This window comes from Arvicanthis niloticus, chromosome 21 (assembly GCF_011762505.2).
Source record: "Arvicanthis niloticus isolate mArvNil1 chromosome 21, mArvNil1.pat.X, whole genome shotgun sequence".
NCBI classification, from domain to species: domain Eukaryota; kingdom Metazoa; phylum Chordata; class Mammalia; order Rodentia; family Muridae; genus Arvicanthis; species Arvicanthis niloticus.
Genome location: NC_047678.1, coordinates 30,721,714 through 30,738,584, shown reverse-complemented (window position 1 = coordinate 30,738,584; position 16,871 = coordinate 30,721,714). Strand labels below are relative to the sequence as shown.

At 45.2% G+C, this 16,871-nt stretch overlaps 1 protein-coding gene across 23 annotated transcripts in view; it reads right to left on the bottom strand.

Annotated features, from left to right (window-relative positions):
• Map4 (microtubule associated protein 4) overlaps positions 1-16,871 on the bottom strand; it is a 148,237-nt gene that overhangs the window by 3,255 nt on the left and 128,111 nt on the right. For 6 of the 23 annotated variants that reach the window (XM_076917905.1, XM_034483635.2, XM_034483636.2 and 3 more), the window contains 8 exons: positions 15,951-16,172; positions 12,504-12,687; positions 11,815-11,874; positions 11,411-11,703; positions 9,400-9,513; positions 7,732-7,824; positions 2,425-2,506; positions 677-789 (listed from right to left, as the gene is read on the bottom strand). In XM_076917905.1, coding sequence (XP_076774020.1) covers positions 677-789; positions 2,425-2,506; positions 7,732-7,824; positions 9,400-9,513; positions 11,411-11,703; positions 11,815-11,874; positions 12,504-12,687; positions 15,951-16,172 — 1,161 coding nt within the window. The remainder of the gene's footprint in view (positions 1-676; positions 790-2,424; positions 2,507-7,731; positions 7,825-9,399; positions 9,514-11,410; positions 11,704-11,814; positions 11,875-12,503; positions 12,688-15,950; positions 16,173-16,871) is intronic. The other 17 variants (XM_076917913.1, XM_076917907.1, XM_034483637.2 and 14 more) reach the window with 6 other exon arrangements.

The window sequence follows — 16,871 nt, the reverse complement described above, 5'->3', positions numbered from 1 at the left end:
TGGCCAGCACTCAGTGAGCAGGCACAGAGAGAGGGCATGTACTGATGGCCTGGCCCCTCCTTCCTTGTGTCTCATTTCCCCTGAATATCAGCAGCAGCTTCATGCTTGGGAGTCTGTAAGCTGCAACCTGCATGGGTCTCCCCAGCTGCCCATGACACAGAATGAAGGGTAAATGAAATCTTGGCACACAAAAGGTCTCACAGTAATGTGGAAAGAGGTGGGAGGGAAGGAAGAGGAGAGGGAGCAAAGAGGAGAGGCCCAGCCAATGTCAGGTATGGAAAAAGTTCACCTCTGCTCTCACGCTCTTCCAGAGTCTGGGCAGGACAGCGCCAGCAGCCCCTGTGTCCAGCAGTTGAAAATGATAGTCAAGGGACTGCAGAGCCCCAGCGTGCTTTGTCCTTTTCACTCCAACCCACACTCCATCAGAAATGGATGGGATGGCCCAGTGAGGCAGGCGACAGCTCTCGGGGACAGAGTCTGCCACTAGCTGAGGTGGCAGGGGCTCTGGGCCTTCTCTGCCTCCCTTTGGACTAACAGTGGAAATGGAGACAGCAATGGTACGACTGAACATGTGACTCCTGAAGACACTGAGGGGCGGTGACAGGCCCACTAAGCCCCAGTCCAACTGCAAGGGAGACACACCACTCTAGCTGTGTGCTGGGGGCTCACTCACTACCTTCACGGCACCTCCTGCAGGCAAGTGGCCCACGTTATCAAGGGATCCCACTTTGGCTTGGGCCTTCTCCTTGAAGTTCAACTTCTGACTTTCAATCTTGACATCTCCTCCACCTGGAACAAAGGAACAGGTCACTGAGGATGGCAGAACATACCTGTAAGCAAAGTCAGGAGCCTAGATAGGAATGGCCACAGACGACCTTAGTCCCTTCTAAAAACAAGGAAAATAAACAGCAAGGGTGGTTCAGAGGACAAGAGAGGCAGTGACAATACCTCTCTTGGAGGGAAGGCTGCCCCCAAACCACCGCAGGCCCAGCCTGCACTGGCTCCTGGCTACGAAGGTCTCACCAACCTGCCTAGATGCCCTACCAGGCAGGGCCACAACTCAATTGCTCAAACTGACATTTGGTGAGTGACAGGGACAGGACACAGACGCTGAGTACTTGAGCCACCCAGCGAGAAGAAGGAAGGGGTGAAACAGCGAGCATGCTCACAAGCGTGAGCTGAGAAAAGGCAGACAGGATCCAATGCTCCCTGGCTGGAAAAGTGAAGTGAAGGCTGCACATAGGGGCAAGGATGGTTAACACTGACAGACCAGGGCTCAGGAGAAGTGTGGCCTGGGTAGAATCGACCCTCTTACCCACCTGTTCTCAGTCCACACCTACCCAGGGTCCTGACAAACTCAGCAGGTTTCCTCACTGTAGAGCTGTCCCCGGCTAAACCAGTCTTTAGCTCAGTGCCATTAGGGCAAGAGCTATCTCACAGAAAAGGGTGGAGTGGGACAGTGTTTACCCACAGTCTTTGGTCCTTCAGAAGAGGTCACTTCCATTGGACCTCACAGTCCAATACTTAGGAGGCTGAGGAGGAGGATGGCTACAAGCTCAAAATTATTCTGGGTTACAGCCAATTCCAGGTTAGCCTGAGCTACAGTGAGATGCTGCCTGGAAAAAAAAAATATCTAGGGCCAGCATCTAAAGCAAGACCTTACAACAGTTTGTCTGCTTTGGACATGGAACTGAGGCATGAGTCAAGGCTGCTCAGGCTCTTCTCTGTAGGATGCTGTCAGCGATGCCTTCAGATGGAAACATACTAGGACACCTCGGATCCCTTCTCCTATCAAGGCTGGCATCTGAAATGAGTCCAAGCCTCTAGCTCCAGGAGTGCTAAAGTGGGAGCTGGCCATGGTCAACAGTGCCTGGCACATAGCACGCAAGACTGCTAGGGACAGGATGTAAATAACACCAATGCACAGCTGTGAAACAGACTTACTTAACGAATTGTTCCTCCAACAGCACCTGGCGGCTATCCCTAGCAGGGTTGGAAAGCTGTGCTGTTCCCATCAGGTACCCTGGGAGGGAAGTATCTCAAGAGTTTGCTTGTTTCTATGTGTAGTGTGCAGTCATGTACATGTGTGTGGTTCCACATGCTCATGAAGACCTGAGGTTAAATGTCAGAAGATTTTCTTGCAGAGTCTCTCTGCTAAACCTAGAACTTACCTATTGGCTTGTCTATGTAGACAGCTTGCTCTGGATATCCTGTCTCCACTAAAGTCACAAGCTGACTACTATGCCCAGTGGACATTTATGTGGGTTCCAAAGGTCCAAAGTTGGGTCTTCATGTAACTCCTCTCTAGAACTGGCTTCCAGTTGTGATGTCATGAAATCTTCCCTGATGGAAGGCCACCCAGAGGACCCTTCAGAGTACACCTGCTACAGAGGGTTTCTCAGATCCATAGGCAGAGCCACTCACCTGGCTTGTGCTTGATATTAGCTTTGGACCCACACTTGGAAGAGACCTTGGATATGTCCACTTTCTTGTTCTGAATCTGAACCTGAGCAGAAGCACAGCAAGCAAATATCTTCAGAGACAAGGCATAGGTCATGGATGAGCCCGCCTACCTGCACCAACTCCCTTGGTCACTCCCTCTTCAGGCTGTTCAAGGCCAGGACCACCTTCTAAAGTGCTTTAAGAGCCCAAGACCTGCTGTGGCTCTTTACCTCTGACCTCATCTCCAGCCACAGCTTTTCCCTTCCACCCTGCAGAGCTGCTCCACTGTGCAGGGCACAAACACCAATGTCAAGGCTCTCCTGAACTGCCTGTCTCGCTCCATCTCAAAAACTTACCTGTCAATCCTTACACAGAAAAAGCTAAACTAACACTTAGAGAATTTCTTCCCAGCGTTTTTCAATGCACACCCCCAAGCAACCACACAGCCATGTGTGTGGCTGTGGACTCCCTTCTCAATGACATAGTCAGTCTTCCAGGAAAACAGAATGCACAAAAGGGCCACAAAACGATCTGTCCTGTGCCTTACACATCTACCTCATGGCTACCACTCAGCCCTGAGCTGGAGTTATCAATTTAATTCTTGGAACATTAAATCTTAGATACGTTTTTATTGGTAGGGCTTTTGAATATTTTGCCTAAATGTTACGTCTGTGTACCACTTGCCTATCTGGGACTCACTCTCACTGAGGAGTGAGATCTAATGAAATTGGAGCTGCATAGCATTGAGATGGGCACTGAGAATCAGATAACCACTAAGCCATCTCTCCAGCTCCACTTGGTACATTTTATACAAACGAGTAATGCAATAAAACAGCAGTCTCCTCAGCTAGCAGCAGCACTCTGTGTTCACCCTTGCTGTTGTGTGCCTCAGCCTCTAGAGTGCTGGGATTCCAGGCAAGTGCCATGGATAGAGCACGTGGTGATTTTTCACATTGATGTTTAGATGTGCTTTCTAGCTGTGGAAGATAAGTACTTCAATGTCAACACTAACTCTCTTTTCAAACTGTCAGAAGAGGAGCTCTTCAGATGCTGTCCTGCACAGCAGAAGTCTGTTCTGATCATGCACAATTAGCTTTCTTCAGGCTTCCTGTGGGCTTTCATGTGCAGATACTATGTCTGTTTAGAGGATCATGAACAGACTGAACTGCCTGACAAGATCATGTATATCATGGTGGCACACGGCTTTAATCCAAGTACTCCAGAAGCCAGAGGCAGCTCTATCTCCAGAACTCTGTGCCATCCAAAGCTGTATGGTTGTTTTTTTTTTTTTTTTTTTTTCCTTTGATAAATACAACTTATGGCCTCAAACCCCTGGTTTAAGATGGTTGTATGGCTTCAGGGTATACTTAATCCTAGGAACCTCAGAAAGTACATGTTCCATGAACTAGTCCACTAATGTACACTGAAGCAGAGGTGACTTTTCATCCCTGAGATTGCCTGACAGAAGCTAACAGAGGCCATTCTGTTAGTCTGGGACTGAGCTCTTTCCAAAACCTGAAGTTACACTCAAGGCCTCCCTTTCTTTATCTCCTAACTTTATCACATCAATGAAAGAAAAGCTAACTAATAGGGGAGCATTCTGATTAAAAGACACACTAAACTCAAGCCCCACACTAAAGGGTTGCTGGCAGTCTCTTGACAGTGCACACATGACTACTGCCTGAAGGAGAGAAGCTACTCCATGCCAAATGTGTGCTAACATGTAAACTTAAACCAACTTAAAGATAACTGTAGGACAAAGGAATATGAAATAAAAACACAGGTTACCAACAGCAAAATTAACATTCCACAGAACAGGGACTAGGAAGATACCTCTATAGGTAAAAGTGCTTGTCATATAGGTGTGGTTCAAATCTTCAGATATCACATAGCCTCAGAGCAGCAGCACCTGTAATCCCATAAGTCACACAGAGGGAAAGGAGGCAGAGACAAGAGAATCCTCAGGAGCTCCTCAATTGTTTGGGGCAAAAAGCAGATAAAAACAAAAGACCTTACACAGAGAAACCCTGCCTCAAAAAAACAAAACAAACAAACCAAAACAAAAAACCTTGTGTCAAACAAGGTGGAGGAGCTTGATCAAGGCTGTCTTTTGACCTTTATACACGTGTTGTGGCATGAGTCACATCACGTACCTACCTACCTACCCCTCTCTCTCTTCTGCCCCTCTCTCATGCATTTCATTCAACCAAAACCAAAACCAAAAGAGAACCAAACCAAACCAAACCAAAACAAACAACAACAAAAAAACCCAATGGTTTAAGTCTTGCCAAGTACAAAAGACTGTTAAGAGTAAAGAAAACAGATCATATAAGTCAATACTAACATGCACCCATCTATTATATTTCAAGGTATTCTTAGTCTGCTTGCTTTACAAAGGCCTCCTTGGTTGGCAGCTGGAGGTATCTGTAATCTGTTTTTCCCCCCCTGCCCTAGGATATGTGTTTCCTTCCTCCACTGGGTTCCCCTCTGCACGGTGAAGCCTGACAGCCAACAAAACCACACATTTCTTTTTTGATTTGTACATCTTACTTATTTAATTATGACGTGAGACAGTGTCTTCTTATGTCTTCTTATGTAGTCCTGGCTGTCCTGGAGCTTAACAGCTGTCACTGTACCCAGGTCCAACTATGCATTTTTGAATGGTCTATGTAAGGTGGTCCATGACATCTTACAAACACTACTACACACTGTTGAAATGAGCTTCCCACAGGTCTGAGCACTTACTCTCCATCTTACAAGGGAAAAACAGAACCCACACTATATAAAAATCTTACATTGGGAGCAGCTACAGAAGCAGCTGAAACAGATGAGGAATTTCCAATATTCTTTGGGTGTGCATCTTGGGAGCATTTGGGGAGTAACAAGTAGCTTCTGCTCACAGCCTTGTATCCCAGTGGTCAGTGCAGTATGTGTGTCTGGACTGTTTGGCCTGCATGGTGGAACCACTGCTTGTTTCTTGGACATGTACGTGAGTGTGGTATACATGTGTGGGTACATACTTGCTCATGTGTGGGTTTACATGTATGTGATTTAGGCAAGGTTTCTCCAGAACTTGGCGTTCACTAACTAAGCTAGACTGCCAGCTTGTCCTTGCTGGGACTACAGGTGGGCCTTTAAGGTTGCCTGGCTTTTTTCTATGGGTACTGGGGATCTGAGGTCTGGTCCGCATACTTGTGTGGCAAGTGCTGTCCACTGCGTCAAGCTTGCTTCTTTGACCAGAATGAATTTATTATGGTAGCACTATAGAGAGACTGACATAAGCTACAGAGGAAACATCACTTCCATTTCATCTGCGTCCACATGCTGCTTGCTCTCAACCTTCCAACTTGAAAACACTACTATGTAGTTTTCTCATTTCCTCTCAAGAGAGCCTCCTAAAAACTACATTCACCCTTAAAGTGACCTTGTTGAAATCATGAGTAGGCAGCATTGAAAGCTCACAGCAGACTACATAGCATAGACTATATACTACACAGAACAATGAATAATTACTTTTTTTTTTTGAGACAGGTTCACAAACTTAGGATTCTACTGTATCTACCTCCTGAGTATTAGATTAGAATCACAGGCATGTGTCACCACCCCAGGTTTATGCCCTGCTGGGGATTAAACATATGGCCCCATGAATGCTAGGCAAGCTCTTTAAGATACACACTCTGAGCTGAGCAGTGGTGGCGCACGCCTTTAATCCCAGCACTTGGGAGGCAGAGGCAGACTGATTTCTGAGTTCGAGGCTAGCCTGGTCTACAGAGTGAGTTCCAGGACAGCCAGGGCTACACAGAGAAACCCTGTCTCGAAAAACCAAAAAAAAAAAAAAAAAAAAAAAAAAAGACTGGTTCCTGAGTTACTAAGCCAACTTCAAAACAATAAAACTTTGTCACACACAGAAACAACCCAATTCCCTTAGAATTTCTGTTCACTCACATTCCTACCCAAGCCAAGAAGCAGAGAAAAGCTACAAGGATCAGTGTCTGCCCTGGTCTCAGAGGCTGTCAACTGTCTTTCAAAATCGTACTCATTGCAGCCAGTCTCACCTGAAGCTGCTAATGTGTGCGGCCACCACCAACTGACCAGGTACACTACCTCCTTGCCATGAAAAACCATAGTGGGCCTGGCAGTGGTGGCACATACCTTTAATCCCAGAACTTGGGAGGTAGACTAGCTGGTCTCTGAGTTCAAGGCCAACCTGGTCTACAGAGTGAATTCCAGGAGAATCAGAACTAAACACAGAAAGCCTGTCTCAAAATGAACAACAACAACAATAACAATAACAACAACAACAAGAACCATAGTAAGTTTTAACTAGCAAAGATGTACAAGCAGGGGGGTTGACTGGAGGAAGGAACATCCTTGGCTGGATTCTTCAAAATAACATGTCCGAGGGTGTTTGCAGACCCAGGAAAGAATGGCTGGAGCATTTGGAGCAAGGGTGCAGAGTGAAATGGAGAAGGGGAAGCAGAGCCCCTCAGCTGAGGACGGCAAGGAGGAACCAAGTACAATGAAGACAATGGGCCAGTCTCTCTTGAATGGGAGGTGAGAGCAGGGGCCATATGTGGGTCTATTGTGCAGCTCTGCCTGGCCACCATCACAAGATCAAGTGGGAAACAGCCACTGAATGCACTGTTTTCCCTTGACCAGAGTCTCCTTATGATCTATAATCACCAGCATCTCCAATATATGCAAAGGTTAACCCAGAACAGTAGCAGCGTGACAACAGGAGGATGTTTAGATGGAACAGAGAAAGGACTAAAAGGGGAAGACAGAGAAAGGGGGGCAGAAAGAGAAGCGAACATAAAAGAAGCATCAGACAGAAGCCGGGGTGGGAGGCTGCAATGCCGGTTAATACCAATCTTACAATGACAAAGATCTAAGTGCAGCCTTGGAGGATCTGGACACCTGTCTTAGGACTAGGAGTCACCCAGTGGCTGCCCGGGCACACAGTCCAGTCTGTGCATCCAGAGCAAGTCTCTGACCAAGAGAAAAACACAAAGCCTCTCACACATAGTGATGAGATGAGACTACCAGAGTATCACGAGCTGATTTTAGGGGATCATCAGAACACCCTCAAAAATAACTATAGACATGATCACTCCCTTCAGATGGCAGGACTACTTCCTGGTCAGGGACCAACCCAGACTACTATGATCCTGTCACATTAGGGAAGGTACTCTGTATCATCTTCCCACATCCTCCCACCCCAACAATTCCACCCTGGGTTTCCCACAGGGACTATGCCTCATATGACAACTGGCCAGAGCTTATACTTACATTGCCACCTCCAGGGACATGCTTAATATTGTCCTTGGAACCACACTTGGATTGAATATGGCTGTAGCTCACTTTTTTGGAGACTATCTGGACCTGGAGTGTTAGAGAATAGAAAGAGAAAGGGGGAAAACACAAAGGGAGAGGGCTAGTTAGAACCAGCACAGCACACAGTGAGTCCACATGTGATTACAAGCTAGTTAGAACCTACACAGAGCACACAGTGAGTCCACATGTGATCACAACAGTCAACAAAGAGTAGTTTCAACTTCTGCCCCAACTTATTAGAACAGGGGTTAAAAAACACAGGAAAAGGAACGTGAAAGCAAGAAAGGGAACAACACAAGACAGAAGCAGGCTGCACAGTGCTATGCGGCTGCCTCACTGCTCTGGGGGCTGCACTGTAGTTTCTAAGACTCATACAGCAACAAGCACTTGCTGACCACCCAAATACGTTGGACACCTTCTTGTTGAGACCCTTCCCTGAAAGTTGGACTCTAGCTTTTCCCAGCAAGGATACTGATACTCTGAACCAGTTCCCAACTGGGGCCTGGAACAGTTTCAGCCAGACTCGTCCCCAGAAACAAGGGCTGCTCTAAGGATTGTTAGGCAGCTGGCTAATAGCACAGATCTGATAACAACAGGAAGGAAGACACACTGTTCATCTAAAAAGGCAAATGGTCACATAATCCTGAACCTGACACCAGGGGGAGCACAGGCAACAGCCTCAGCAGCACTTACTCCTCACCCATCTGTTTCAGAAACACTGACAGGAGGCCAGGCTTCATTTTTGTGTGTTTGAAATAGGGTCTCACTATGTAGATAAGGCTCTCCTGGGACTTGCTGTATACGGTAAGCAGGCTTCAAATTCCTCATCCTTCTGTCTCACCCTTAGCTCTGCTAGGATTATAGCAAGCATATCTGGTTTTCCGCCTCTCTGAATCCTCTAGATATATAATAGTGTGAACAAAGAGACCAACCAAAATGGTACTACAGTGATGTACAATTCAGGAGAGCACAACCAGGCTGCACTGCAACAACTTAGCCCTGGAAAGAGTAACACAGAGGTTTTAGCTCTAAAGAAAGGTCCCTCCCTCCCTCCCTCCCTCCCTCCCTCCCTCAAGTAGAGGCTCTTTGCAAATGAAACAGGCCTTGCTGCCAAGAGAACCTAGAACTTACACTGAGGACCTGAGTACCTTACCATACCATGCTCCTTTAGGTCTTGACTTTTTCATGCCTTTAATTAACAGTGGATCACTTTTAGCCAGGCAGGCACATCTGTCTCCATACCTAGCAGCAACTTTACAGCCAGGAGACAGGACTCTGGGTACTGCCACTGCCCTGACTTCTAAACAAGAGCCTGGGTCTGATGTACTTGTCTGCATACTAGATGAGTTTGAAATGTTAAGGAAGTGTCCAACAGTTTCAAGTTCCCTTCATCTGGCTGACTTAAGTCTTCAATGGGGTATGAGCTCACAATTTGGTTAGCTTTCAGGGTTGATATAAAAACTGTCTGGTGGCTGAGTCATTAACTAGAGGAAGAAACACAGGAAGAAGTAGGAACTAGTTAAGAACAGGAACAAAGTGGAATGAATAGAAGGGGCAATGACTCAGGCTAGAAGAACGATGTTCCCATTTTACCTCAGAGAGGTAACCCTAAATAAAACTCACTTTCCCAGCAGGCGGTTTCTGTGCACTCGCAATGGAGCCGGCTGCTTTAGTGACTGCATTAGGTTCAGGCTTTCCAGCTGTGGTAGCTGCCTCTGTTTTTCTCTCTACTTTGGCCTGGATGGAGATAAAGGGGAGGGCGGGGGCAAGTTTCAAACCAAGATGAGAGCCCAGATGCCAAGGAAGGAAGAAGGTAGGAAAAGCAAGGCCAGGATGCCAGGCAGAAAGAAGCAGTCACCCCTGCCCCTAGGACAGCAGATCTGCAGATCTAGATCCTTGCTCCATGAGCAAGGGGCACAGAAAAAAGAACCACAGGCCAGAACTGAAACAGAGAAAAGATCATGCATTTATGGAGAGATAGTTCAATTCAAAGGCTAAGAACAAATCCATGGTTTCTATGTGAGTGTGTATGAGGCTGTCATTTTAAATTAGTGCCCTCCTCACTCCAATGCTCTGCTATGTCCAGCACGGGGTCACAGTCACTGGTGATGTAAGCTTGATATCATCAGGTACATGGCAATAGACAATAACCCAACACTAGCCCAAGTTATTTAGAGCCTAGTTTTTGTAGCATGAAAGACAGGAAGAGTGAAGAGAGGGATAAGGTCATCTGGGGCTCAGACCAGACACTGAGCTGCTTGTGCCATAGCCAAAGCAATTCTGATGCCCTTTTCCCAGAATGATCCCAGTTTGTCATTAACAACTTCCAAATGATCCATGATTCTGCTGCAGTTTTGTGTTCAATTTCTTTAAAATATTTTTTTAAATGTTTTATGTATGAATGTTTTGCATATACATAACATGTGCATGCCTGGTGCCCACAAAGATGAGAAGATGGTACTAGGCTCCCTTGAACACAAAGGGTTATAAGCCACACATGTAAATTCTGAGAACTAAGCCTGGGTTCTCAACTACTGTCATCTCTTCAGGCCCCCTATTCAATTTTAACAACTTTGGATTAATGCAATTTAACTATCCTACTCTGGATGCTGACAGAATAGTTCAAGGTAAGGACAGTCTCAGGTGAACTGTGCTAGCATTTTTTCTATATCCTGGATTCCTAAGATCTGCTAACACTTGAAACATAAAACTAAAACCCATACAACTAGAATATCTTTTTTAAAGTTAGCGTGTATATATAACTATGCATATATCCACACTGTGTAACAGCATGTGGAGGTCAGAAGATAATTTGTAGGAGTCAGCTTTCTTCTCCCACCAAGGGGTTTCTGTGTATCCAATTCATGCTGTCAGGTTGGTAGTAAGTGCTTTTCTCCCCTTAGTTGGCTCTCCCCATTTGTTGGCTCTAAAATGTTCTTTGTTGTTGTTGTTGTCGTCATCCACCCCCTCTGTGCAGTCATGGAACTCAGTATGTAGACCAAGCTGGCTTCAAACTCAAGAGATCCTTCTGACTCTGTCTTCCTCTGCTGGAGTAAAAGTCGTGCCACCACACCCAGCCTCAGAACTTTCTTAATGTTAAGCACTGTAGTTTAGAAAATCTAGGGTATGTGTTTCATTTCACAGCACAGTGATCACCAGAGGGACCCTAGTTCTTATTTAGACAGACTCCTCTCACATCAAGGGATGAAGAAATTAAATGTGTCTGGTAAGAACCATAAATAAATGGGGCTCACGTCCAGTGTCTCTTACCCTCATAGTTTCTGAAGTTTTCTCTCCATACTCTCTATCCCCTGCAGCCATGGCTTCAAACTCATAATGATTCTGTTGCTCTGTCTTCCAAATGCTCTGAGGAACCACACATCCAACTTTCTAGAGTTTTTATAAAATAGAAGACTCTTTCTACCTCCCAAAGTAAAATGTAAACCTAAATCCCAACACACTGAACCTTATGGAAAGAGAAAGAACAGACCCCAGCCCAGGCCGTCCCTGATACTGCAGTGCCAAGAGCCCAGACTGAAACTCCCTGTTCCTGAATGAAATAATCTAGGTGACTGCATGTGGCAGAGAAACAGCAGAAGCCAGAATGCTAAGATCCCCAAGCTCAGTGACTCACCCGGCCTCCCCCAGGCTGGTGCTTGATGTTTTCTGTAGAGCCAACCTTGGAGCGAACACTCTTCAGATCAGGGGCAGAAACGGTTGTGGCCAGGCGGCTCACCCTGGGAGCAGAGGGGCTAGGCTTAGTGGAGGTGGGCTTCTTGTCCACAGAAAGGGCCACAGAAGACCGGCAAGGTGCAGACATAGGCTTGACTCGAGTGGAAGTCATCCCTGCGGGGGGTGCTGCCCCAGTGGGAGTGGTGTTTCTCTTCACAGAACTGGCAGAGGTGGTCTTTGAGCGACTCAAGTCAGCTGCAAAGAAATGATAATAGCAGGAGTTGATAGGGAGAAAGAGAGGGAGCCTTAGAACTGGGGAAGGACAGGAGCGTCATTAGGCTTCCCATCAGGTGATTTAGGCATTACCTGTGGCAGACTTAGCAGTCATCCTTTTGACATCAGCAGGTTTTCCCTCAGTCTTGGTGGCTGCACAAACAAATCAGTATATTTAACAAGAGATCTGCTGAGATTCATCACACATCTGACCATTACCAAACGTCCATGTTGACCTGGTGACTGTGCTTGTTTCTAGGACATGGTGTAAGATGAAACAGCCACATGGAGACTGTGCACAGTACCTAAGGCAGCTCTCACCCTGCTCTCATCAGTCCTGATGATGACTTCCGCTTGGCCACAGAAGTAGCTTACTATATATGCCTACGAAATGGAATGAAATTCTCTCTCTCCTCTCCCTCTCATGCTTGAGACTGGGACCTTGCATGCACTGAAAGTGTTTGCCATGGAGTTGGACTCATAAACATTAGGTTGCTGGTATCTATGGAGTCAATAACAAAGGGTTAACTAAGTCATCTGAGAATTCATAGGAGTCACCTTTGTAAAGGTTTTTCTGAATAGACACAGCTTCTAAGCTCACTCAGAGATGCAGGCTTATTAAACCCAGAACTTGCTTGGCTTTCATTGTGCAAGCTCTAGAACACTGAGGGTTGTTGTATGAAGAAGTCACTACACTGTCAGTGTTACAGCCAGAAGCAAAAGGGAAAGCCCTACTCTCTTCCTGCTGGTTCCCATGGGAAGGCAGACTATGTAATACTCACTGGTGGGCCTCTTAGGCAGAGTCGTAGCTGGACTTCTACTACTTGGCCCAGTGGAAGCAAGCGTTGAGGGAGATGTGGCTTTTGAAATGGTTGAGGTGGTTTTAGGTCCAGGTCTGAGGGGTGGGGCAGATGACAGTTTGGATGGCGAGGTCCGCTTTTCAGTAATCTTAGTGTCTGTAACTGGCTGGAAATGGAAAGGGGTAACAAGAGTTGCAGGTTAGTGTTGGCCCCAGAGGGTTTTATAATTATGCACAGAAGATAGGAAACACTATGGAAACCTCCTGCAGTGACTGACTGCTTGTAATGTCAGGCAGAGATAACAGGATTGATTGTTATGAATGTGAAGCAAGCATTAGCTACTCGGGGAGTTACAAAACAGACCTGTCCACAGAGTAAAACCAAAAAACAAAACCAAACAAAACACGCCAAACCAAAACACTAAGAGAGTTCTCCAGAGCAAGTGCCCAGATAAGAAGTTAGTGCTCTGAAGTTAGACCATCTGCATCAGTCCAGTGAGAATAGCTCTAAAGGGTAGATCGCATCAGAACCTATTTTTACTTGAGATCCACTAAAACTATTTGACTGGTTAAGACTTAATAAACATATGTACCAAAAGCTAAAAGTTACACGCACTTAATTTAGCCATTCTTCTGGGTAATGTTTACCCAGAACAGTGTGACAGGATGGCACTCTTGAAGATCAGCAGCTACTAGTCAAAGTGAGTCAGGGGCTGAGTGGGAGCTGAGCCTGGACCCTAAGGCAGTATACTTGGAAAGATCACTGAACCCCGCCATTTCTTTGAAAACAGAAGATTAGAAAGCATTGCTCCGGCCCCGCTTTGACAGTATGATATTAGAGACTGAGGATGGGAAGGCTGACAGCAGAGAAGTGGCAATGATGGACAGGCCTGACCAACATCAGGCAAGGGATACTGTTCAAATGAGGGTTAGCTAAGGCAATGTTAGAAACTTAGGGATGGGGGAAAAAAAGAAAAACAAAACAAAACAAGGAACGAATAGCCTGGTCCATAGAGCAAGTTCTAGGACAACCAGGGCTACACAGAGAAATCCTGTCTGGAAAAACACAAGAACCACCAAAAAAAGTACTAACCAACCAAACAAAAAAAAAACCAACCAACCAAACAACCAAACCCCAACAAATCAAGCCTAACTGCCCATTCAGGACCTAAATATCAGATCCAACTTTCTATCTCTGTCCCCCCATACCACGTACGTGTGTGTGTATGTGTGTGTGTGTGTGTTTGTGCATGCGAGCGCACATATCTGCCAGGTATGTGCAGGTGCCTGCAAAGTGTGGCCCAGTGTGGATGCTACAAACTAAACCTGGGTCCTCTGGAAGAAGAGCAAGCATTCATAACCTGTGAGCCATCTCTCCAGACTCTGTCACAAAGTCTAAGGACCAAGCAGAACATGGTGACACACACTTAATCCCAGCAGTCAGGAGGCAGAGACAGACAGATCTCTGTTAGTTTGAGGCCAGTCTTCTCTAGAAGCATTTTCCAGGTTTGCCAGAGCTACACGGTAAGAGCCTGTCACAAAACAAATCGTTTTGAGGATCAAATCAAACTATGACTGTGATTCAGAACAATGTAGTAGAATCTTATTATTTTGCTAGTAGGAGTAATAATGATCAAACAATAAGAATGACTTGTAGCAGAAATCACTCAAGAGTGTGAGATGAGACATGAGGAATTTGCTGAGACAAAGAACCCTTTTAGCCACAGTTAATCTGTTGGTTCCCATATCCTTTTCTGAACAGACTCCCTAAAAGTTCGCTTCTATAAATCTACAACTTTAAGGGCAGAAGTGGTCTAAGGAGACTTCAGTGAACCATTCTCTTAAAATGTTTTCATGAGCCAGACAGTGGTGGCTCACATCTTTTAAACCTAGCACATGGAAGGCAGAGGCATGTGCCTCTGTGAGTTCAAGGCCAGCCTTCTCTACAAAACAAGTTCTAGAACAGCCAGAGCTATACAGAGAAACCTTCTCTTGAAAAGCCAAAAGTGTTTATCCATCTTTCTGAAGGATAAGAACAAAGACATTTTCAATGCTGGCCACTCCTTCAGGTTATATAGTTCAAAGGAGCCTTAAATTCATAATCCTTCTGCATGCTGAACTAATTAAAATATATGCCCACTGTGCATGTGCATACACACACACACACACACACACACACACACACACACACACACACACACACGTTGTGTTGTAGGGACCAGGCATCAAAATGGAGATACATATAGGCTCAAACCCTACCTCTGTCACTTATTAGCATGGACTTTATTTAAGAATGCAATTTGACTGAGCTTAAGCATGCCCAGATTTAAAAAATACAACTAATGATATTTACATTATGGATGGTTGAGACTATTCAAGGAGTTATATATATCAAGAAGCTAGCCTAGTAAACTTCATTTTTACTAACACAGACTGAAACCTCACTAGACAACAGCTTATCCCTCCCTACAGCCTCCTCTCCCTTGCCAGGAGCACTTGTTCGAAAGAGAGGACAAAGTGTCCTTGATGCCAGTCACCTGCCCTCCAGCCTCTTAACCACACAACTTCCTAAAAATCCAAAATGGGATAAATAAGGTTGAGAAAGGAAGCCTTTATAAGACACCATCATTTCTCGTCCACAAGAGGGTTTCTCAGTTTCTTAGACAGGGTTTCCATTAAGGCTACGATCCCTAGGTTTACTTTATAAGACTAAAGTAGAACAACACACAGGTTATCACAGGAACAAGATTCATGGGAACAAGATAACGTTTCCCATTAAGAATTTAAAGCTACCAAGAGGCTAACAGTCCTTCTCAAATAAAATCAAAGCTTGTGGAAGGCAGCCAGAGCCTGCACCCTCCCTTCTTCCAGGAGCTATCATGAAAGCAAGTGCAGCTCCGAATGTGAACTGGAAGGATGAACATTATAAGTAACCCAGTGAGAAGCTGCCGAAGGCTGAAAGCAAAGCAAGTTGTCACATGATCCCAGAAGCCATGAGCTCAGATGGAGGAGTCTGCATGCTGCTAAGTAATAAAAACCTTTATTCTGCAGAATGATTAAAAGAGAAAGACAAGTAACTGAATTGGAAGTAAGGGGTACATCCCATCACAAACAATATCTGATTAGTATGTGGAACACAGGAAACTGCTTAAGGTACAGAAACAGGTGAAGAGTAAGAAACATTTAAGACAAATGAAAGTAGATGGAATACTGCTTCTGATCAGGGCAGACAACAGGGAAAAAGAATAAAAGGATTTCAAGTGTTATGCTCGCACCTCTGAGCACCTAAACAGACTTGCAAAAACATCACTGACCTTCCCTGCCCTTTCCAAGTTCCATTAGTTCATTGTCTGCAGCAACAAGAGCCTGTCTACGGACCTGAAACCCAAGGGGAATCTTTTCCGGGCACAGAGCATGGGTGTCCACTTACCTTTGGCTTCACGTCTCTTGCAGGTAGGGTGGAAGGCCTGGCAGTAGCAGTGGCAGCAGCAGGGCGTTTGTGTGGGGCAGCTGGCACTGAGCCTGAAGCGAGGCTCATGGGTTTTTTATTCAACCCACCAGAGGTGGTGGGAGCTGGTTGCTTAGGGAGAGAAGTGGGCTGTGTTTTGGCTTTCGATGTTGAAGTCTTTGCAGGTTGAGTGGTGGCCAAAGGCTTTAGGTTGATGGTTGTTTAATTTTTAATTTAAAATTTTTAAAGAACATCAAACATAGACAAAAATAAAAACAAATAAAAAATGTATAAATTGCAAAATTCAAAGTAAAATTATAAGCAATGAGGATTGATGCAACTGCAGCTTAGCACTCCTTTCTTCTGAGCTCAGTAAGCACTAATGTGATACTAAGAGAAGTTTAAGATACTGTAATTTTCTTTATTCTTAGACACAGGATCTTAGGCATGTGAAGCCCATGTTGTAATACTGAACCATATCCCCAGGTCTGTAGAAATGCTTTCTTAATCACAGCAGCACAAATTCTAATAGTTTGATTTTTAAACTATTTATTTTAATAATAACTTTTGACAGCTGTAAGAATTCTATAAATAAAGCCATCAGTAAATGATTAACTGACTGGATTTCTTTAAAAAAAAAAAAAACCAAAAAACAAAAAAAACACTAGGAGCTTGTTATGTTGCCCAGGCTGGCATACAACTCACAATCCTTTTGCCTCCGCTGCCAAACTGCTGACATTAAAGGTATAGGCACCACACTTTACTTTTCTTACCTATACCTTGACAAGACAGCATACCCTAAAATGTGGCACCTATGTGTTTACCAAGTACAAGAGCAAGTTTCTGAAGCTATGGTCTGTCTAAGAAACCTTCATTTTTCACAAACAGACTTCAGGATAAGCC